This window comes from Calypte anna, chromosome 4B (genome assembly GCF_003957555.1).
Source record: "Calypte anna isolate BGI_N300 chromosome 4B, bCalAnn1_v1.p, whole genome shotgun sequence".
Taxonomy (NCBI): Eukaryota; Metazoa; Chordata; class Aves; order Apodiformes; family Trochilidae; genus Calypte; species Calypte anna.
This window is the reverse complement of record NC_044249.1, coordinates 10,384,415-10,408,538: the sequence shown is the minus strand read 5'-3', so window position 1 is coordinate 10,408,538 and position 24,124 is coordinate 10,384,415. Positions and strand designations below refer to the sequence as shown.

Here is a 24,124-nt window from a genome sequence, read left to right as displayed (position 1 = left end):
TTCCTGAAGGACTCTCTGCTGTCAGAGGGACCCCGTGTTGGATCGGGGGCAGAATGTGAGGAGTCCTCCCCTGAGGAGGAAGGAGCGGTAGAAACACCTTGTGGAGAACTGACCCTGAACCCCTACTCCCTGTCACCTTGCAACACTGAGGGGGAGGCAGCAGTGAAAGAATTTAGGCCCAGGAAGAAGGGAGGGATGAGGGAAGGTATTTTAAGATCTGATCGTGTTTTCTTTTTACCCTGCTCTGACAGATGAAATTAATATTTTTTTCTCCCAAAGCTCAGTCTGTCTGGCATCATAACATAACATAAATCTCCCTGTCTTGTCTCTGCTAAGGAGTCTTTGGGTGGACTTTCTCCTCCATGTCTCACCTTGGAGGGATGAGTGAGCAGAGGCCTGGTTGGTAACAGCTGAACCCAAACTGTGACATTCTTTTGGACACGATTCCACAGCCTGGCTTTGCTAGCTTTCTACCTCTGGAGCTCTGCCTGAACAAAATGTTCCCAAACATCTTTACCATAGCTTTCTCATGTACTCATAAATGTTCCTTGTATTTTTAGTTGTATTTCCAACTGTATCACTGATTAAGTTACTGTCTACAGAGAAAACTCACTCTCGAAGAATCTACTCTCTGTTTCTTTATCAGTCTTCTTATTCTTACCTTCTTTGCTACAATGACCAGGGTTGGATGTTACCTGTGTGCCAGTGTTGAATTTTTCAGGCATAGGGGGAATGAGGAGTAATTTTGAACTAGTTGTTTTGATGTGCAGATATGTATTGCTCATCTCTTAGAAGTGTGGCCAAGAATGAAGCAGACATTGGCTCATGGTGATTTCTAAGCAACATGTGATACCACAGTGACAAATGAGCAACAAAATTTGTGCCTATACGAGAGAAGCAATTAGAAGTAGTTAAAGCTCAGTGAACATGTGGAGGACAAGTGAAGAATATGTAAATTGTGCTTTACTTTGTGTTTTGAGTAGATATTGATGGAAACTGAAGGCAGTCCTTTTGCTTTTTGTGTAATCAGAATTAGGTAAGAGCCATTTCTGAAGCTACTGGGGTTTTGGTATTAGTTAAATTTGGGGTATTGGTTATTTGGGGTTTGGAAGAGGTTAAACGAGGACTTTAGAAAAAAAATAATAAAAACAAAATTCCCTCAAAAAAACTCCAACGAGCACTTGTGAATTTTGTACTCCATCTAATTACATCTTTTTTAGAATAGTGTGAACAAAGCAAATGTAATAACAAGATTAATAATTAATTGATCAAGTTCTTGTAAGGCTCAGCTGGCTACTTGAAAGGTTGACTTCATAGAGGAGGGCAGATGGGGGGACAGACTGCTGGAGATAGATTAAAAGAAGGCAGAAAATTAACCTGTAGGGAAAAAAAACAACAAAACACCACATTCAAAACACACAAAAATCAGGAAGACTTGGTGACTAATATAATCCTTGCAGGATGTGAATGACATGGAAGAATGAGGAAGTGTCATATGCTCTGGCTGAAAAAAATCTGTAATACTTCACCCAAACACACACAAGATAAAAAACTGTCCTGCTTTGGGCCAGGATAAAGCTAATTTTCTGTCTCATATTTTTGCTTTCAGCTAAGTCTCTTGTAAGTGGTTGCACTTGCTGAAATTAACAGCAAGTTTCTCAGACAGTGTCTGCTTCTAAGACTGATAACGCTCAATGTTTATAGTTACTGCTAGAGACTGGTGTGCAGAGCTAAGGCTCAGTTCTGAGGAACATTTTGCCCTCCGGAAGGAGAAAAGGAGCAAAGAGGTCACACCTGCAACCCTCCTTTAGGGAGGAACGGGCAAAATAAATGACCAAAATTGACCAAATAGCGTATTCCATCCCATATGTCGTACACAGTATAAAATCTGAGGGATCACAAGGGTCAAACTCCTTCGCTTCCTCCTCTTCTTCACCTGTCCCTGTTTGCTTCGGCATCCTGGGAGGATTCCAACCATTCCTCTGCCTGTGGTCCTGATACATACCAGTCTGATTCTGTGTGCTCCTGCTTCCAGCTCCCAACTGCTGCTCACTCCAGGAGTCCAGCCTGGACTTTCCCAGGGCTGCCCTGCAGCCTTGTTGGTGACATGAGAGTTAATGGGGGGTAGGAGGGAGGAATGTGGTATCAATTTCCCTGTATATTTGTATATATTTAGTAATTTTTCCTTTTTCTCATTACTGTTTCATTAAGTTTGTGTAGTTCAGTTTCCAACCCATAAGTCTCTCTCTCCCTTATTCTTTCTCCTTTCCTTATTGGGGGGGGGGGGGGGGGGGAGGGGGGATTAAAAGAGGGCATCTGTTATTCAGTTTAATTGCTGGGCCAGTGTTAAACTGTGACAGATTTAGCAACTGGCACCTGCTTGTTTTAGTTTTCATCAACCCCACTGCAGAGGATTTATCTGAAAGCAAAGTGTGCAGCCATTCTGTATTCTCAGTCTTTATCACTGTGATACCAAAAGACCACCGGTACCCTTTTGGGTTGTTGAAGTCACCTCCCTTGAGGTAGTCTATGCCAAGGATGCACAGGGCATCTGGACCAGTCACTATAGGGTGAGTATGCCACTTTATTCCAGTGAGGCTCACATCAGCCTTCACAATACTCAGACCATCAAACCACACAGTCCAGTAAGTTCGGTTGTTTTTCTCCTCCACCTGGCTGGAGGCAGGGCACCTCTAAGCTTGAGCACATACAACATTGTCAGTACATGCATTACTGGGGGTTGCACCCCCATTACTCACGTACAGTAATCTTGAGTCACCAACATATTTGGATTGGGTAACTCTACCCCGGAGACTTGAGCATCCATCTTTTTAGAAGGACCTCTTTTGTATTTGTCAAACTCAGCAACTTACATGGTCTTCTAAGACAGCAGTAGGCTTCTGATCCCACTTTTTCATGTCCTCTCCATACTCACTCAGGAGTGTCCCTAGGATTCCTCTTATTAAATTCTGTTTCTCTTGATTCAGTCTCATAGGAGGGTGTTTCCTCTTAATGTCTGCAATGCAGCCTTCTCCTCCTCTTTGAGAAAAAAGGGGTAAATGCAGTTTCTCAGCTGTTTCCTTTATAGCTGAGACCCAGGCTTGATGAGAAGACATGACAGCATCTTCATATTCTTGTGTTGTTTTAATCACATCACCCACAATTGCTCCCAATTCTCCAGGAACCCATAACATTACTGATAGCATATGGTTAAAGGTGGTGGTGCAGCATGCACAAATCTTTGCCTCATAGGCTTAGGGCATGGCATGTGATAAGGATCTTCAGTGTTTTCATCAGAACAGATTGTATCTCATACAGCTGATTCTTCCAGATACCTGATAGCTTTTTCACGTGTGGGTGCTTTGATCTGTGGGTAGTCTATTTCCCCTTTATACGGATATCTCTCCCCTACAGCTGACAAGAGTCATCTCCATAGGCTGGTGATTCCAGTCTTTTCCCCAAATTCCCAATCAATACCTGTATCTTTGGCCAGGGATCCCAACTGCCTGGCTTCTCTCGGAGTTAATGTTATGGTAGCAGCCCCATCATTCCAGCATCAGAGGAACCAAGTGAGGAGTGGTTCACCTGAAAAATGGCTGAAGTCTTTTCTCAGAGTATGCAAGTCCCTCATGGAATAGGACTGAGCAGATTCTGAGTCCTCCTCAGCTGACTCTGCTTTAGACTCTGCTCTAGCTGCTCTGCGAGGAGAGGCAGTATCCTCTATTTCCTCTATCACCTGGTCATCTTGTTCAGGCCTTGAAGGGTTAAGGCTCATTTCTGATTTCCATTGTTTTCCTTTTCTCCTAGTTACAGGGTCAACAAGTAGCTGTGTGGGCTGAGGGGGAGAGGCTGCGGTGTCTGCAGCAGTAGCAGCAGCAGGGCTCGCTTTCTGAGCAGCAGCAGTGTCTGTGGGGGTGGAGGCAGCAGCTGCAGCTGTAGCAGATTGCGAGCTGTGTTTGAGTTATGGCCTTGTGTGTGGGGGGGGCAAACAGTATCTGCAGAGGCAGAAATGGCAGTGCTCTCTTTACAAGGTGTGCTCATTCCCCAAATTGTAGTTGTCTTGCTCCTCACAAATATATGATAATATATGATGATACATATGCACATATGAAAAACATTGACAACAACGAGCAGGAGAATCAAAATTATAATAAGCATAATGCTTATTTAGGCTCTGGTAAAAATTACCAAATATAAAGAGTTTTTACTTTTTTTTAGCAGTGTAAGTTTAAAGGGAGAATGCAAATCAGTAGATGATCTGGAGACTGGCTGGCCTGTCTACAAGGCTGACATGTCTGTTACTCCGAGGAAGCATTCTACTTTATGTGAACTTCAAACTAAATCAGCCTGTCTTAAATTTTATAAGTAAATCTCGGTATTAAGCTCCTTAGGGCTCACAGATTTTCCAGTAGACAATTTTTGAGAAAAATACTATTATAAAAAAAAAAATTCCATGAAAAACAAAAGTCTTTATCTTTTCTACTTACACAGTTAGGAGTGGATTGTCTTAGGGAAATGGTGTGTGCTATGCAGAGGTGAGCTGCTCATCAGGACACCTGTATGTTCTGATCAGGGCTGCCTGGTTGTGTTCTCTGCATCCCACTGATCATCACTTGAATTGCTGTTGAAATGACTGAAGTGATTGCACTCATTGATTATCCATATAACTGAGGTACTACGGAGTGTTTCCTCTGAGCTGTTTTGATTGATTTTTAAGACATTCCTAGATTCAAAATAACCACCTGCTGAAGTGCAAAAGTTCAGAAATCCCACTGTCAGCACTATATGAGATTCCTGAGGCTAGCAGTTCACAGGGTTGATCTAACTTAAAAGCAAGTAATTTTGATGTGCTAAATGAAGAGTGACAGTATTTTTTCCCATGTAGTTCCATACCACATGATAAACTGTTGGGTAGCTCGGGAGCGTGGATGCAAACAAGTTATGGCAGGCCTAGCTCACTCAACAGAGTCATCTGCCTTGTTTAAAAAAATACCTGTATATGTACTTCCAGAAGAGCTGGCTAAAAGTCAGGCTTACTAAGGAATACATTTTTTATGCTGACACTTTATATTGGTTTCAGAGTAATGGGTGTTAATGCTGAATATTATCTGCATTGTTCTGATATTGGAATCTGCATCGTATCTGCATTGGAAAAAAAGCCACAGTGTTTGTCTAGCCAGAGGGAGCTAAGATTATTCCTGTCTATCAAGAACATATTTTTAAAAAGAAGCCTGGTTCCAGATCTGGTTATGAGTAGCTGAACTAGCCAAATTTATCCATCTCTCTTCATGTAATGTCCTTGCTCAGTGTATGGGGATTGGACTAGGTGACCTTTGAAGGTCCCTGGCAACCCAACACATTCTATGATTCTGTGAGTGGAATGAGTTTTAAGACTGAGGTTGTAGAGAAATAAGATAAATCAGGTGCCTCGAATTGCCAGTGAGTGGGTGTGAGTCCACCTGTGCCTGATTAGGACAGGCCCCTATTGGGCATGAGCAAGGCCAGGGGGCCAATAAAGGTGGAACACACACCCACAGAGAAAACCTCAGCTCACTCTGGTGCGAGGCATGGAGAGGCCAGCAGCTCGTTGAGCCTCTGGAGCAAGAAAGGCTCCTCCACTTCTACCCTGGAAGCGCTGTGTGGTGGCTGGAGTCCTGGAAGAGACCAGCAGCTCGTCGAGCTTCAGGAGCAAGAATGGCTCCTCCCACTACAGAGGTTACACAATGCAAATCTGATGCAGCCCATCTTTCTTCAGATGAGAAAAATTCAAACCTCTTTTGGAGTCATTTCACTCTCTGTAAGCTTGAATTTAGCTCTGTGTCTGTGTCGATAAACCTCTCCCTTTCTGCATTAGGGAAAAAAAAATCTTGACCTGTATCTGATTAACAAGTAAATGTAATGTTTCTAATTGCTTTTCTGAAATTAAATTAAAATGTTTCAAATTCTTTAAATGAGGTGGTGAGTGTTAACCAATACAGTGACAATGGGCCTTCCAGTGAGATAACAGACAGAAAATTATTATTAATTGTCTTAAGGCAAACCTGAATCCAAGCTGCATTCTTGGCAAGGACAATTACTTGTTTTAAATGACCAGCTTCCTGGAACAATGAAATTATGTCTTCTTAAATTTAAAAAATAATATTCTCCAAATGAACTTTAGATTTTTCCCTGCTCAATCAAAATTAAATTTAATACTCTCCATAGTCATATAACATGCTTGATTTTTCAGATTGTTTTTGGAAAGCAATTTATAATAGAACAAATAAAATGTAGAAGCTGCCTTTGAGACCACTGAAAATCAAGGCACAGGCAGAGAGAATCATGTTTGGTTTTTGCTTTTCCTTACAGAGGTTATTTGGAAAAGTGTTGACTTACATAAGTGAATTTTCAACTATTTGAGGTCAGATCTGTTATAAGATGCTGAACTTTTGCATCCTATGCTCAGCATCACATAGTATAAAATCATAAGTTACAAACACGAAATTCTAATTTTTATCTCACATTATTATATACTTTGCTCTATAGACTTCAGAGAAGTCTTATGGAGCTCATTAGCACCATAAGACTAATGTATTTGTCAGGTCATGCCAGCAACTTTTCTGTCCTTGGGAACCCAGAACTTGGGAAGATGCCTTGAGCTACTATACACTTTCTGTGATACTGAGCCATGTCAGGTTACAGTTTGTATCATAAACTGCTGTTTCCTTTGGAACTCCTGTTAAAAGGTTCTCAAGGATCAGGGCAAGTTTTATCATTCATGTGGACAGACTTATCTGCTTTATCTGACCAGTGATAAAGAGCCTAATTCTTATATTCTTAATTCTATATATTGCACTGATGTACATCTCCTCATTTAAAAATATTTATTGAAATACAAATGAGGGCAGAATCAGTAAGAACGCATAAGCCAGTAGTCATAAAGCAGCAATAACAGCAAGCAGAGACCAGTAGTTGAGAGTAACTGTGTCATAAATATCAACTGGAGATTTTACTATCTTGCTTTAATCAAGGGCATTTTATGGTTATTTCCTGGGTTAAACACATTTTGAGAGCACTTGAGGATTCATGCAGATCTGTGACAATGAGCCTAGAATAACAATTTGTATTGGAAAATTAGGCTGACTATGTTTTATCAGTATTCTTATGTTTTACTAGCTCTGGTTTATGTGTTTTTTCCACTCCTTCCCCCCCCTTCCTTCTTCTGTACAACAGGGATTTGGGAAACAAGTGGATGTTTCATATATTGCCAAACATTACAACATGAGCAAAAGCAAAGTTGACAACCAGTTCTACAGTGTGGAAGTAGGTGACTCAACCTTCACAGTTCTCAAACGCTACCAGAACTTGAAACCTATTGGCTCTGGGGCTCAGGGAATAGTTTGGTAAGTATCAACATTTTCTCATATGCTTTTAAATAGGATTTGCCTTTTGCATTTCTTCATAGATTGCTAGCCACAACCATTGTCTAAAATTGCAAAAATAGCAGTCAGCAACAGACATACTGAAGCAGAAGGTGTGTAGTAGTTTGCTAATATATTTTCCTGATGGTGAGAGTGATAGCACTAGGTTTGTTTCTCCACAAAATGTAACTAGCAAAAATTCTGGAGAAAGATCTTTGTTCATAATTGACAACTGGGGCATTATTTCCAGAGGCATTGCAAATAATATCCCAAGTAAACCCTGTAATTTTAGTCTTTTCACAGTAAAAGTCACTGAGAGCAATACAGAAACTTGTTACATCCTGTAGCATTCTCAGGTATTCAGAATAGAAGCCTTTGAATCAAGGTAACTTACCGTGTTTCCTTTATTTCTTGAGAGACATTGCAATGATGTGAATAATGTGGGCAAAAGACACAAATTCATTAGCAGTCCTAAATAATACAAAAGGCTCATGGAACTGAAAATTATTATGTTACAGTGTTGTGCTATCCTGGTTGGCTTTCGCCTCTGCATTTTTAGAGATTCTGGCTTGTATTTAAATGTCTCTGTGCAGGCATTTGTTACCTGTTCATTTATGAGACACTGGGTAACTAACATGATCTTTTATCTATAACTTGATCAAAAATTAACTCTAATTCTATAAATCATCTTTATCACTCCTCTTTTCTGACTTTGATTTAGTGTGTGTTACCTTAAACTTGGAGGAAATGGTAGAGCAACAGGTTCCTTTAATTTTGGGGCAAGCGGGCTTCCATGGACTGTAGGTGCTGGCATTTGTAACTGACAGTCTACCACCTAGCAACACATCCTTAGGTTTTAGTCTCTCACTTCCAGTGTTTACTTTGAGGCTACACAAACCCAAAGACTGATCTAAATGATCATGTACTTTACTTCAGATCATAGCCACAAAAACCCTACATTTTAGTTTCAAAACAGCTTTGGGAAAGAAACATACTTTATGTTGAGTATTATTATGTACATCTTGTACTATTTGTCTGCTTCCATATATAGCAACAAATGTTTTTTCTTCCTACTTACTCTCCTCTATTTTTTTCAGAGCAAAATCAGATTTTGTTGAACCTTCCGCAACAGAATTGCTGTAATGATCATTTATGGCCAGCAAAAATAATGTAGAAGTTAAGCTAAATAAAATCAGTAACATCCTCTGAATTTGTCTTTCAAACCAATAGTTGATAGGCAAAAATTAAGAATGCCTTAGGAATGCAAATCAAAAGAGAAAACAATGAAGTTTCAAGTGAAATGGCTGAACAGCATGGAAAAAACATAAAAGGCCTTTTATGGTTTGATGGCACAGATGCTGAAGTATTACATGATAGATGGGGAAGACAATGAGCATTTTTGCTTAGTATGTGTTACGTTGTAATCTGTCATGAGCCACAATTCACCAGAAATACATTAACAAATAATGAGCAAAGCATGAATAACCAGTGGTCAATAAATAAGTGAAAAAAGTTTTTAGATAATTTAGCAATGGGAAAACAATATGTAATTTTTAAAATCTTCAGTTGTGTAAGTCACTACTTGCATTAATAATAATATAGTAATAATAGTTTATACAGGAAGCTAAAATATAAGATAAATTCTAGTAATTACTAATTATAGTAAGCTAAAATATAGTTTATATAGTAAGCTGTTTAGAAACTATAGGTATTTTGATGGGCATAGGGTTACATTTAGAAAAAGCGGTTTAGCTTAAGTGAAAAATATACTGAAAAACTGCCTATTTATGGAGTGCTGCTGGCTCTGGTGGGGGATATTTTGCCCTGCTCATCTTTGTTCTTTTGCAAAGAAGAGCCATGAGGGGTGCCTCTATGAAAATTGGGAAAAACCTTAGTTTTCCCTGCTTATGCCAACATAAGCAGGAGAATTTCAGTTGGAAAATAATTTATGTCATGGAACAGAAGCAGGTCCAGGAAGCAGGCAATGTCATTAGGGAATGAGAACTTGTGATTTGATTTCACTTGATTATTCTGACAGATAGTTTTCTTGATTTGTAAGCATTAAAGATATTAACATCTTTGAGGGATGATAATTTATTAAACTATGTAAAAAAGAGAAAGCCATATGGTGTGTTAATTATATAGTCATTGTGCCCATGTGAAATAATGATAATTCAAGTGTAGGTTGTTGGTTTACATCACTGACATCTGTGAGAACAACTGTATCGGGTGTGTTTGCATTAGGTTTTCATGTTGTTTCAGGCATGATGACATAGCTGAAACAGAGCTTGTAGTTTATTAGACCAAACTAGCTGTAAAAACTATGCAGGCTTTTTAGTTGATTTTCAAATCTATAAGAAACAGAAAGGTAAAATGGGCTGAGAACAGCTTTCTGAGTTTAGTTAGATAGACCCCACTTGAACCACTAAGAGAAAGGTATTTGGTCCCCCTCTGCAGTGCCAGCAGGGAGTCACAACTATCAGATTTTATAAAAGGGAAAGAGAGAGACAGGTCACTTTCTGCCTGCAGGTATGGATGGCTTAGATGAGGATAAAGGGAGAAGAATTATCACGTTCCATAAAATCAACAGAAATATTTTAATGTTGTAGTGGGTGTTTCTTTGTGTTTTAAATTATTTCTTTTCACCTGGAAACAAGGCAATTGATCTGTAGGTTTCTGCTCTGGTTTGCAGGGTATAACTTTTTATATTCCCTGTGGTGTCTAGAAAAATGTTGTTGCATGGGATTATTTCAAAAGCACTTTGAAAGGGCCGCAATAGTTTTTTAATGTATGATGGAAACAAGGATGGAGTTTTACATGGCAGGTAGTGAAAACATCAGTTACAAGCTTGTGGGTACAAGTAATTGAAATATAAGAAGAACCTTATGAGGACATTTGGCCTGATTTATGACCTCTGAAGACAAAGTTATCTGGATGAGTATCAAACAGATGAATCTGATGGTGTCTTTCAGCTGAAATCCTGATGGTTTTTCTTGCTCTTTTCTGAAGAGTGAAGACAGGCTTTCATGCTGTATGATGTTGGGATGTGGTCTAATGATGTGTCATTTAGACCACAAGAGTGTCTAGCTAGGAAGTGCTTTATTCTGTTTAGCTTATGCAAGGGTTTTTTATGTCTTGGATAATGTTTAGTGAAGGGAAGTATGGAAGCAGTAATAATGGTTTGACAGTAGTTTTGAAGAGTCGTGGTAGCTCTTCAGTGATTATAAACTTAGGAAGATATCTTGTCATCACATTTAGAGAAGACTATAAATATACTCTTGTAGCAGTAAACCAGGGAATTTGTTGTGGGGTTGATTGTAATTAGTGATTTGATTATACCTTTAAGCCTGAATATGAAGGAAATTGTGTTCCCTGTAACAGGCAGAGTCAGCACGTCAACTAACAGCAGTTAGTTGTCTAAGGTTACTGTAGGTTCTCCTTTGCTGAGTGCACAGTTCTTTCAAATCAGCATGCTGGTGTTGCTTCTTGTGGCTTATATAACCAATACTTGCCCTAGAGATACCACAGAATCAGCATCATTTACATTAGAAAAGACCTTTAAGATCACCAGGGCAAACGGTTAACATAACACTATCAAGTCCATCACTAAACCATGTCCATAAGTGCTGTGTTTACACATAAATATATCCAGGCATGTTGACTCAACCGCTTCCCAGTGTTCAAAGGCTGCAAGAGGATTCTGACAGATATTGTCTACTACAATATGTTCAATATGAAGGGTTTTCTTCCTGCTGTTCTCTTTAGAACACAGAGAAGTATCCTGTTGTGTCATGATGAAAGTAATGGAACATTTGTTAAGATGGAAATTAAATCCCACTCATCCCACCATGTTTCAGTGATGGCAACTACATCATAGCTGTCCTCCCACCCAATGGCTTCCAGGTCATTCTGTTTGTACCCCATGCTGTGTGCATTGGTGTAGATGTACCTAAGCTGGGCTACTGGTTTCACCCCTGGCATTGCTGTGCCACCACTTCGCTCATTTCTGCTGGGCCTGGTTTTATCCCCTTGCCTCATCAAACCTAGTCTAAAGCCCCCCTCAATGAGCCCTGCCAACTGCTGGCCAGGAATCCTTTTTCCTCCTGTAACCAGCTCCACTCCATTTCTTGCCAGGAGGCCTGGTGCCATGTAAACATCTCCATGATCAAAGAACCCAAAATTCAACTTGTGGCACCAGCCTCTAAGCCACATGTTGACCAGGAGTGCTTTCCTGTCCCTTTCAGCATTCCTTGCCACTGAAGGCATTGAGAACAACATCCCCTACACTCCCCACCGCTCTATCATTCCGCCCAGGCCCCAGGGTTCCTTTTATTGTCCTGAGACTTCACTGCCCCCCTGCATGACCAGGAGCGGGCAGTGATCAGAAGGTGGTACCAGAGCTGGGAACTTCCCAGTTACATCTCTGACCCCATGTGCCCCCCTGTCCAGCACATGGGGCTCTCTTGGGCCCTCTGTTTCCCTCCGAAGGGAATCTGCTATCGCAATCGCCCTCCTTTTATTTTTTATAGGAGCGGTGCTAACGCGTGGCCCTGCTGCTTCGGCAGCTCCCTGGAGGGACCTCTATCAACGTCCTTATTTGACAGCTCCTCCAGTTCCAGCTCCCGGATCTATGGTGGGGGGGGAGGGGCAGCTGGGAAGAGGCTGGGAAGGGCTGGGAAGAGATTCCCCTGCCAGCCTGAGCAGGGACCCCTTTCCATTCACCGCTGTCCCTTCGCGCCCCTCCTTCTGCCCGGTGGCCCGAGGGCGGGAGATCCTCTGCTTCTGGCGGTGCCTCCGCCGCTACCTTTGCCTCCAGGCCGACAGGATGCGGCTGCACCCATTTCTCTCCCTGTCACTTTCCCAGATCCTCCTCAGGCTCTCCACCTCCTCGCTCAGTTCTGTCACCAGGCCGGGCAGATCATTGCCCTGCTCGCAGCGCACGCAGGCGCTGTCACCGCTTCCCTGCGCTACGAGCAGCGGGCTCAGACATTCTGTGCAGCCCAGCACCCGAACCGCCGAGTGCCTCCGGGGCAGCTCCGGCTGGGTCGACGCATTCTTTGTGGCCGAGGGGACACCCCGGCTGGGTTTTCTGCTGGGAGGGCGATGATGGCTTCAGCTGCCCTCGCCCCCTTGGCTGTCGCCCCACGCTCCGTGTCCTCGCTCCCCGGAAGCCGCTCCTCACAGACGGGTGCGGCTGCCATGGCGGCCGTTGCTTGGGCAACGCCGAGATCTCTCCTCGGGCTCTCGCGAGAGCGGCAGCCAGGTCGCGTGTCCCGCGCGCCCCTGGCACTTCCCCTGCTGAAGGGACCGGGGGGGAGGGAAGAGCAGAACGGAACCGAACCGCCGCGAGGTGCGGACCGGACCCGCCTCCGCACGGCATCTCCACACAGTGACTGAGAGTACATTGTCTTTTATTTGATGTCTCCGTTATCTTCCCTCAGAATTTGAAAGTTTGCCAGATAAGAGCTGTCTCAGCATTAGTGAGCTGTAAAACGGCTTCCACAGCAAAAGTTCTCCCGCAGAAATACAAATGCATTGTGCTTCCCAGTTAATCTTTGATGGAAAATGCTTTCACACTTAAGGGAAAGTGCTTTCACACTTGTAGTACTTCCAAGAAAATGAGTAATAGTGGCTTTAAAACTGCACGGCAGATGTCATCAATACGAAAATGGAGCTGTGCTAATCCTTTAAGGGACTGGATGGGTTGTGGGGTTGGGCCTTGTTTTAGAGAATACGCATGAGTGCATTTGGCTGTCTGAACTAGTTCTTTAAGATGATAAATCTAGGAACACAATGGCACTCCTTTCTCATTCATGCTCCCGTGAGTCACCTGTTTATACAGCCACTCTTTTGCCAGTGATTGAAGTTTGTCTAAAGAAGGCTGATACATCATCAGCTCTAACCTTGGTAAGGATTTTGTGTAGCAAGCACCAGAGAGAGAACCTCCATGTGGTATCTATAACTTCATTGTAGCATAATGCATAGTTGGCTGTCAGTAAACAAAAGCTCCTCTCCCGTGAACATAAGAAAAACCTCAGTGCTATTAATGCACTCAGTGCAATTAATTTACGTATTGACTTCTTGAAGTAATTGGACACCTTCCATTTGATAGAAGAAAATGGTAAAACTACAGTCAAGACACTTGTATCTCAAAGTAGATATCCCTGTACAAAGGATTATGTTAGTTGTTTTATTTTCCTCTGTGGTTTGTGAAGGACTGGGAATGGATCATAAAAGGTGAAGAAGCTTTTGGTTTCTTGATTTTATATTGATGTTTTTTTATCTCTTGATTTGACCAAGAAATACAATTCAGAAAAGTGAACAGAGATCAGACAATGAAGAAAATGGTCGTCCAGTTATCTCCTAGTGAGTGATTTTATGATGTAACTAACGAGATTAAAATACGAGAAGAGAAAACATTATTAAAATTATTAGTATTCAAAGTACTCTTACATCATTTAGATGATTGCTTCATATATGCTTTAACTAGCGAGTGCAATATCTTTGTTTATGCGTGTGCCTTACATATTAGCTGGGTCATAAGAGTTATATGTCTTATTAAGGAATAACAGAATTGTTACCAAATAGCAGAACAGATGACATTGGATGAGCACCTGTTCAAATCTGAGTCAGTTCCAGTAGGTTTCTTGGGACTACTGGAAGAGTTTGGCTCTGTGTTCCTTACTCTTCTTACTTAAGAACAGTGGTAACACTCCTCCTCAGCCTTCTCCAGGCTAAACAACCCAAACTCACTTAGCCTCTCCTTGTGTGACAGGTGTTGTACTCCCTCATCATCTTCATGGTTTATAAGTGAAATTGCTCCAGTACATCCCTATCTTTCAAACAAACTTGAGAGCCCAGAGCTCAACCCAGCACTCCAGATGTGGCCTTAGTAGCTATGAACAGAGCAGAAGGATGACTTTGTTAAGCTGATAGCAAAAATCCTCCTAAATACAGCCCAGGACGCTGTTGTCCTTTGCTGTGACAGCATGTGTCTGGGCCATGTTCAGCTTGTTGTCCATCAGGACCCCCTGAGCTCTTCTCTGCAAAGCTACTTTCCAGACTGCCAGTCCCCAAGCATGTAATGGTGCCAAGGGCAGTACTGAGAATTATCCTCTTTCCCTCCGAACGTAATTTTGGAGGAAATCCCAGCATCCTACCCAAAATGTCAACAGTGGACTAAAGTATTCTTTCCAAAGCTTCCTATCACCTTTAGCAAACAGTTATTCATATTTATGGGATGTATTTGGTTTGTTATTTATGCAGGAGTAGTGTAACTGAAATATTTCTTATTCTTCTCTACCTGTGGGGTTTTCAAGACATAGACTGCCAACACTTTTTTGCTTTCTCTGAGCACTTGTACATTTTTGTTGGCTTTGTGACTAAGCTTCTGATACTTGCATTCTTCTTGCTCTCTACTTGGTAAGTAAGACTGCAAGTGAATGTCAGTGAATGTCTACAAAAAGCAGGAACTAATAAGAAAAAAAATCAGTGGTTTTGAAGTATTCTCTTAGATGGTTAAAAAAATCCTTTTTAGAACAACTATTGGTTTTATTGATTTATCTTTTGGGACATACACTACTGCTCTTCAAGTAGCAGAAAACTTGTGTCACGCCTTTTCTCATCCTTGGTAAAAGGGAGAACCAGAAAGAGGATCTGAGGACTGTCTGATTGGAAATATTTCTAAGAATTAGTGTGCTTTGTGAAATGTCAAAGTCAAAATTTGTGTGGTCAAATTGGAAACACCAAAATAAATGGTTGAAATTCATAGGAGATAAAGATTGTAAAATAACTGAAGACTATAAAAACCACGTAAAATCTTAAGGAGAATTTTAGGAGCCCAGCTTTAAAAGCCCACTTTGCAAACCCGAGGTTGTATTTCTGCATATTTTCAAAATTTTAAACTAAGCATATGTAACATTTTTTTTCCCTATCAGGAGGGAATGATAGAGAAATTCTGTGAAACACTTCTTTTTCTATATGTATTATTGGAATTGGATTATATGGTCTCAAATGGTTAAATAACTTGATTTCATTAGTAACATCATAAGGAAAATACAATCTTCAATTAGTCAAAATAAAAGTGGGCAATTGTTCATTGAGCCACTTGCTGAAGGTGTTCTTAATCATGACAGAAAAGCAAAAGCCTCTCTGCTGTACACAATGCATAAAGAATTGCTTTATGAAACAACTTTGTCTCATCCAGGATTTTGTATATTTATTTGAAATTACTTTTTTTTTTCCCCCACCCTTTGAAAATAAGCATTAATTTCCTATGAAACTGTTAAGTCCAGAATTCCATGGTGTATGCTGTCTTCTGCTGATGTGGTGATACATGTTTCCTTTTGATGTCTTATTTTCCTGCACTAGAAGCTTTTTTTCTTTTTCCCCAGTATTTTTCCCAGCAGAAGAGAAAGGCAATAGTAGACTTGAGGCTCAGGAATTTGCCATGACAAATGCAGGACATCCTCTAGGATGCATAACCCCTGTGTTTGTAATTACTGCAGTGCTGCATATGACGCCATCCTTGACAGAAATGTGGCCATTAAGAAGCTCAGCAGACCATTTCAGAACCAAACTCATGCCAAACGAGCTTACAGGGAGCTGGTCCTCATGAAGTGTGTGAATCACAAAAATGTAAGTTTCTAGTAAATACCCAGAGAAGTGGTATGTTGGTTTTTGAGAAAGAAAATAATTTTGTTGGGTACCTATTTAAAGCAGAAGGAAATGATGCCCAAGAGATAGAGTCTTCCTGGGACTCTCACATGGAGAGAGTGTGGCTATGCCAAATGGGACTGCTGCTACTACAAATGGGCTGGAGTCATAGAAGGGGAGAGAGCAGAATATGTTTGTGTCAACTCCTTATTGCAGAAATGCACAAGTGGCTGTTGGAATCCTGGCTCCACCGTCTTGTCATGGGGATTTGTGACTCAAAAGCAGTGTTTCCTGAGTTGGAGCACCCATGTGTAAGCATCACTTCTTGTACTGGACTTCTCCTGAGACCTCGTCATGTTGATGCATTTGTATAGATTGTACAAGATGAGGGGTCACCATGGTGAAGGTTGCTGCAGAACTGCCAAAGAAAATTAAGATCCAAAGCCTCTTTCCCATTCTTACATATTCATATGTAAGCAAATATTGTGGATCCAGGGACTCTGAAGTCTCAACATATTGTGCCTTTCCTTCTAATCACACTTTTTAGTGCAACAAACTGGCAGGTTCTAGACATTCCTGCTTCTTACACCCCCTACTTATTGTATAACATTTTGTGTCCAAAACAAATGAAAATATTCCTACACTGCAGCAAAAGAGTTATTTCAGGGCTGTATATTAATTTAACTGCCTGTCTATTAGTTAGAACTATCTGCTTGCCTGGATAAGCTATCTTTTTGTACAGAGATATGTAGAATTTCCCCATTGCATTGTCAAGGGATCTTCCAAGGATTTAATATTTGTTCAATTCTTTCATTTCTGCTGTGGCATGGTGCCATATCTGTGTGCTTTGTTTTTCATTAGGAGTGCATTTTTCAATTTGCTACAGAATGTCTCTTACCTCACATCCTGCAAATGATTTGGGCAATGCATAGATGAGCTTGAAAAGCATGATGTAAGATGAGATTTGACACTTGTTCTCAATCACAAGTTCACATGGGAAGAAAAATGACTGACCATAAAATGGCAAATATCAGGAGTTGCCACTGCTCCACTTTTCCTCTGCTCCAGTTCTGGGCACTGGCTTATTCTTTCATTTCCACTGTGTAGATCAGGACCATATCTGTGTCTTTTCTGTTGACTTGGATGGAAACTTTCCTCAACCAGACTAATGCATGGGGGTTGGAAAATTCAGGGATGAGTGAGTAGTTTTCCTGCAGGTGGGAGAATGGTGCATTCTCACCCCATGTTTCTAATGAGCTGGAAAGAGCAGAAGGCAGCAGGAACAGTATTAACTTTATATACTTAACTTTAAAAATGCTACATATGAGCTGAAAACACCACCACATTGCCTGGGTCAGGGTTTTAATCTGTCTGTACATAGAAATGGGAAGGAAGGAGAGAATTGTCAAGGCACCTCTGCAGAAGCAAGAATCAGTCAGAATATGTAGAGTAGACAGAAAAAATACTGAATCATTCCTGTTAGAAATTCTAGAGCTGTAGTGTAGCTGGGAAGGGAGACAGTCAGATGTTGTCTTCATGGTGGCTGTGATGGTATCTCCTACCACACAGAAGGAAAGTGCAGGAAATTCAGATCCCTGATGTCACAATTTTCATCTGTGCTGTTTAATACATTTTTGTCAGTGTCTAAGTTCAGCTCATTAAAAAAACAAAACAAAACAAAACCAAAAAAACAAACAAAAAACCCAGAAAAACAAAAGTTGCAGCAAGAGGTCTTTGCCCAGAATGGGTCTACTGCTATAAGGTGGTTCTACTAGGAACTGGTACCTCTAATGATGGAATTTGTGTCAGCGTCTGTGTTTATGCACCCTCAAACAAATTGAGGTCATGTCAGAGAGAAGGAAAGTCTTAATGGATAAACTAGTCCTTGATTATTTGTCCCCTCAGATTAGCATTCTTCATATGTAATAAATTTATCACTTCTCTTTTGTCTTTTCAGATTATCAGTTTATTAAATGTCTTCACACCACAGAAGTCTCTGGAGGAGTTCCAGGATGTGTAAGTAACACATGCAGTAACTAAACTAAAACTTTAGAGATGCAAGGATAGTGTACCTTGAACAAGTCACTCAGCAAAATAAGAATGAAATAAGCCTCTCTAAAGAAATTAATGTGCTGTCTACACTGTAGGTAGACATATATTCTGAAATCTCATACTAGAAGCACTTTTGATACTTAGAAGGTGCCAAACACCAGGTATCCTAAATGTGATGATAGTGTGCAAAATCTGGTGGTGGCTCTTCTTGTAACTTGCCTTTACATGGAGAGGAAGGGGTGTGAGTAGTTAAAAGGCTCTACTTTGGTGTTACTAGTTTGCTTGGGCTGTTGAAATGTGCACTTCATTCTGAAATAGTTTCCCATAATAGAGACTGATGTGAAACGTTTCCTCATTTCATATTTGTTTTGGTCTAACGTTTGAGTGTGCAAAATTATTTTCCTGGGGAACTAATGCTGCATGTAGAGGACAGCTACCAGTTCTGCTGGACATTGCCCTGTTGCACAAGCACTGCTGTGTATAGCACGAGCCTGCCCTGAATTAAGTTTTGAATATTCCTTGCTTTATGTAGTTGTGCTTCTTTTACCTTTCAGTCTTTCCCATATTCTGTATACAGAATGTATCAGAACTTATTCACATTCTAATATCAGTATGTTAAAGAATTTATTCCCTACTCCAGTATCAGTAATGATAACAAAAGGTAGCAATGGCTGAAGTCTGGCAACTACTGTTCTGGTTGGAATATATGGCACGTAGTATATGGAATTTCCTCATGATATTGTTAGTGCAGACTTGTGCAGAGCCAGAGGAGGCAACTAGTACTGGAGAGCTGACCAGGCATGCATCTCACATTGAAATGGAGGGCAGTGTTTCCCCCCAAGTCTGAGAATGCTTTAATGTAATTTTACATTTTTGGATCAGCTGTGCTTGTGAGGTATCTCATAAGAAATGAGCTGATATGTTTAACTTATTAAGTTACTGCTAAAGGGACTGGTTTAATGTCCTGCTGAGTTTGTCATTGAAGCTTCTTTATCAGAAGCACAAGACCAATAATTGTAATGAGAACTGTGGTAAGTCTTATAATCTTAGGAGGATTTTTTGAGATATTTTGGATAAAAATGCATGTTTTAGCCTGTCAGACATCTCTAATGCTCTCTTCCAGTGGTGCAATCAGCTTAGTGTGGTGCTTATAGAAGCAGTACAAAGCCAAGCAATGCCAAGGTTGTGGGTTCGAGCATCAGCTGAGCATGCACTGGGAAGTTCACCTTTTATTGGTTGCCCAATCCTGCTCATGTGCAGTTGGGGTCAGCCTTCATTGGGCACAGGTGGGCTTGGCACAAGCTCACGCCTCCCACCTTGTAATTAGCCACACCTGATTGCCTCATTGCCTCATTTCACTACACTCTCTGATTCCTAAATGTACTGTGGTAGCCATTCCTAGTAATGGTCAAAGGCCAAGCTGACTCTCATTTCGTGCTTGGGGCTCTTCTGTTTTCTCCACGTTTCAGTGTTGTGCTGCTTGTTGGCCCATGCAGGGCAATCTCTGTCATGGGGAAGCACCATGAAAGAGCCAGCAATCCACCTGCTTTGCTGGGACACTGAAAGAATGGTATCTCTGCAGCAAGATGGTGCAGTGAGAAACAAACACCACAATGGTACTGTTGTAAGTGGGCCAAGTCTCCAGCTGTATTACTCTCACATGTCAGAAATGAAGTGAATTTTGAAACAAGAAAAGGCATTGTCGAGATGATCAAGACAGATGATAACCCTATGACTTTGCTTTTTCATTCAGTTACTTGGTAATGGAGTTAATGGATGCCAATCTGTGCCAGGTCATTCAGATGGAGCTAGACCATGAGCGAATGTCTTATCTACTGTACCAAATGCTCTGTGGTATTAAGCATCTTCACTCTGCAGGAATTATTCACAGGGTAAGGGGCCTTTGGTTTGAACCTTAAGGTAGTATATGATATCATCTTGAAGACTTTAGAAAAAACTTGAGTTTCTTGTGTACTGTGGATCAAAGCCTTATCTCCCAGTAAAGTGGTTATAAACTTAAAAATTATAGTTCAGCCTCACTGGAGCAGCTTCATGCTTGTGCTAGGAATGGGATTATTTGTGAACTTAATCAGAAAAAACAGGTAAATTGATTATTAAAAATAAATAAAAATTAATAAGCACTGGAAGTCATTAAAAATTATTATGATAACTGAAACATGTAGATAAATGTTATTTCTCCTGAAAATGCATTTATCTACATCTGCTGCACATGACATTCAAGACACTTTGGGTTGATGTTGTGGTGTGCTACTGGTATTGCTTTCTCAGGATCACAGAATCATAGAATAGTTTTTTGAAGGGACCTTAAAGATCATCAGGATCCAACCCCCCTGCATGGGCATAGACACCTTCCACTAGGCCAGGTTGCGCAAGGCCCTATCAAACCTGGCCTTAAACGCCTCCAGGGAGGGGGCATCAACAACCTCCCTAGGCAGCCTATTCCATTATATTGCTACCCTCATGGTGAAGAATTTCTTTCTGATATTTATCCTAAATCTACCCTCTTTCAGTTTAAAACCACTACCCCTTGTCCTATCACTACCCTCTCTGTAGAAAAGCCCCTCCCCAGCTTTCCTGTAGCCCCCTTCACGTACTGGAAGATGCTCTAAGGTCTGCCTGGAGCCTTCTTTTCTCCAGGCTGAACAGCCCCAACTCTCTCAGCCTGTGTTTGGAGGAGAAGTAGGATTAGCAGAGGTCAGGGTGTGTGGACTTGGCATTTGCCCTTATTTATGTGTTCTAAAACAAATTAAAAGACTGCTAATCCTGTATTCAATATATCCTTTCATTTTGTGTTTTTCCACATCAGAGTACTGTGTCCAGTAAGGATGTGGCATCTGGCTGTGAATGCCACAGGTGCCTTTATTAGATTCATAACATTAAACATATATAGTCAAAACGGTTCTCTTATCCTAATCCTAGCTTCCTGAACTGCTAAATGCAATTAATTTAACACCAGTAGGCTCATGGAGCCAGCTAAAGCCTCACAATATGCCAAGTTACAACATCTTTCAGAAGAGTTTGGAAGAGAAACAGTAGCAAGGTTTTGCTGTGCATTTACAAGTATTTTTAATAGTAACTGTGTCAGAAGAATAAAAGAATATTTGAAGGGTGACTCAAAATACCAGTCCTATCACAGCTCTTCCTGTCTCTATGAAGGACAGTCATATGTCTTTTCACTATCTTTTGCAGGATTTAAAACCAAGTAATATTGTGGTAAAGTCTGACTGCACGTTGAAGATTTTGGATTTTGGATTGGCCAGGACTGCAGGCACCAGCTTCATGATGACTCCATATGTAGTGACACGTTACTACAGAGCACCAGAGGTCATCTTGGGAATGGGCTACAAGGAGAATGGTAGGGCTGCGTTTTCATAGCAAGCACAATGTGACCTGTAAGATCTGCCTCTACAATTCTAACTGTACAATTGGGACACCAGAAGGAGGAAAAGAAAACATAGTGGGAAGTGACATCTTGAATTTAAAAGGCAGGTCATTTAGAGCAGTTTTTCACTGTTGCACACTGCAGCTACGGAACATATTAGGGATGCAATATTGATGAATTTATCAGAATGGGATCTCAGAGTATGGAGAAACTTGTTCTTAGTTATGGCTGAACTTAACAAATACAATTAGTTCTTTCTGACCAGAATGTCTTCAGATTCCAGGGCTGTAAAATAGTGTGGGAACAACTGGAACTGCTGAATGAGCAATGCATTCTAAATTTGAGTCTGGGTCTTTGAATTGTTTGAGGAAAGAAAAAGAGGTACAAACTGAAACAGGAAATACTAGATCTGAATTTCAGGAATGGTTTCTGTCTTTATGATAACTAACTGAAGTTTCAGATTTTGCTGTCAGGTTTCATGTGGTCAATATCTACATATCAATTTTACAGTTTGAGCATTTTTTAAATGGCAAGGAGAGTTTTGGAGAAGAAGAAAAGGCTGAAGCTAAAACCCCATACATCTAATTTGTATGTCTATAGATATAAATAGTATTTTACTCTGAACAGTCTGCGAGGGATCTGGCTACCTCTTTATCCCTGGAAAGACTGAAAAGCAGGTAGGGGGTTCTCACTGTAGAGAAGCAGGTAAGGAAGAATTTGCATTTTGCAGGGGATAAAGGAAAAACTTTATATGTGATTCTCAATTTGTACAAAAATGATAATTCCATCTGAGTGTCAGGTAGACCTGGCAAGAAAGAAGATAGAAAAAAAAATCTACTATGATTCAGATTCTGCTGTCAAAAGCTACCACTTGTCTGTTTGACAAATACAAGCAAATGTCAAATCCAGGAATTTATTGCAAAGTCTCCTACTTAATTTACCTTGAAGAGGTTAGCTTACATGTGGGAAAACTTTCACTAACAGCCTACTGCATCCTGCAAAAACTGATTCCATGACTTATGCAAGAATAAAGGCATGTTCACATATCCTCTTCCTAAATTTATCAAGTCTCTGCAGGTCTATAATGTTTATGAATTTACACTGCACATTTTAATATGAAAGTCTAAAGAGCAGATAATTACTAAGCACAGAATAAGCATACTGAAAAATTTCTGAAAAATTAATAATCTTCCTTAAATTATTTTGTAACTGATATTTTTTAGGAGTTTGATTAGAAATTTGAAGTAGGCTCAGTGTGCTTTAGGTAGTTTCTTAATCAATATCCAGAGTTCCTTCAATTATGAAATTAATTATTTAGTGTTTAATTCTTTTTCTCTCCAGACGTTTAGTAGATGATTACCATTGTTGTTGTTATTGTCCCTGAGAGGACAGAGAAAGGACTTGACACCATTAGCATGGTTAAAATTCACGTGATTAAAATCTCACTTTTTAAAGACACACTTTTGTGATGAAGAACACAGCTGGGAAGGTACTTATAAACATTTGCCACCTCCAAAGGTCCCTGATCAAATGCCCATTGAAGTTAACATGGAGAGTTCCTTTGACTTCCTGGGCAATTAATCTGGCTCAAGATGAATGATCTTGTCTAGTACAAAGTGAAAATAAAGTAAGCTGAGAAAGAAGACAAGATATCTGAAAATTAAGATCAGCTATGTGAGGAGCCAGCCTGCTTGGAGCCTCTGATCCAGCTCCCAGGCAAGTCAACAGATTTGTTCTTTGTTTCCCTGCTCTGGCCTATGCTGCCACATTACTGAAGCTCCCCTACTTTTTTTTCCTCTTACTGTGTACACTGCCTGTATAAGAACTGCTCACTGCTTTCATTTTCTTTCTGCACTTTGTTGGCTAAAGATGCATAATTATCACCATTGTGCTGCACTTCTGTCCAAATTCCTGAAGCTCACTTAGGAAGAAAACTGCCACTGCCTCTTGCTGTCCCGTGCCCCTGATCCTGTCCCCTCCTTTTCCCCAATGGAACATTTCACCTTTGTTTTGTTCTACCAAGAGACGAGTTGTTTGTTTCTTTGGTGTGTTTTGAATTGCTTATGAAGAATAAAAAGGGGAGAGAAAAAGAGGAGAAACTGGTTGTAAAGGTCACATACTACCCCAAAATGACGATACAATGCTGAGAAATAATATTGGTTTTAAAATAATTTGAAAGTAGTTTTTTCCCCTTCACATGGGGTACACGTCTTTTCTTTCTGTGTGTGCTGTGTCACTATCTATCTAACCTTTTTTCTTGTAATATTTAAAAGGTAAAGAAAAACCCCACCTTAGTCCAGCAGAGAATGTAACTATGCATATTGCATCTAAAATCTGAACGCAAGATCAGGAAGATAAAAAATGCTCATAGTCTTGTTGGTACTTGTACTGCAAAACATTGGGCTTAGCATTTATTTTGAGTACCGAGACAGTAAAATGCAGAGTCCACACAGTCCACACTCCAGTTCTTTTCAGTCGCTGTGTAGGTACAGACAGATATATGTAGATAGGTACCTATAGATAGGACATAGGTGTAGATCCTGAAGCAGGAGTTCTAAATAATCCTTAAGGGGTGGTATTTATCCATATGGCCTTTGCTCATGTAAACACTTAG

The 24,124-nt window shown here is 40.6% G+C and overlaps 1 protein-coding gene across 3 annotated transcripts in view; it reads left to right on the top strand.

Annotated features, from left to right (window-relative positions):
- MAPK10 (mitogen-activated protein kinase 10) overlaps positions 1 to 24,124 on the top strand; it is a 107,076-nt gene that overhangs the window by 45,631 nt on the left and 37,321 nt on the right. For 2 of the 3 annotated variants that reach the window (XM_030450459.1, XM_030450458.1), the window contains exons 1-5: positions 7,261 to 7,382; positions 15,908 to 16,037; positions 18,013 to 18,071; positions 19,861 to 19,999; positions 21,318 to 21,483. In XM_030450459.1, coding sequence (XP_030306319.1) covers positions 7,261 to 7,382; positions 15,908 to 16,037; positions 18,013 to 18,071; positions 19,861 to 19,999; positions 21,318 to 21,483 — 616 coding nt within the window. Of the gene's footprint in view, positions 1 to 7,212; positions 7,383 to 15,907; positions 16,038 to 18,012; positions 18,072 to 19,860; positions 20,000 to 21,317; positions 21,484 to 24,124 lie in introns of those variants that run through there. The other variant, XM_030450457.1, reaches the window with a different exon arrangement.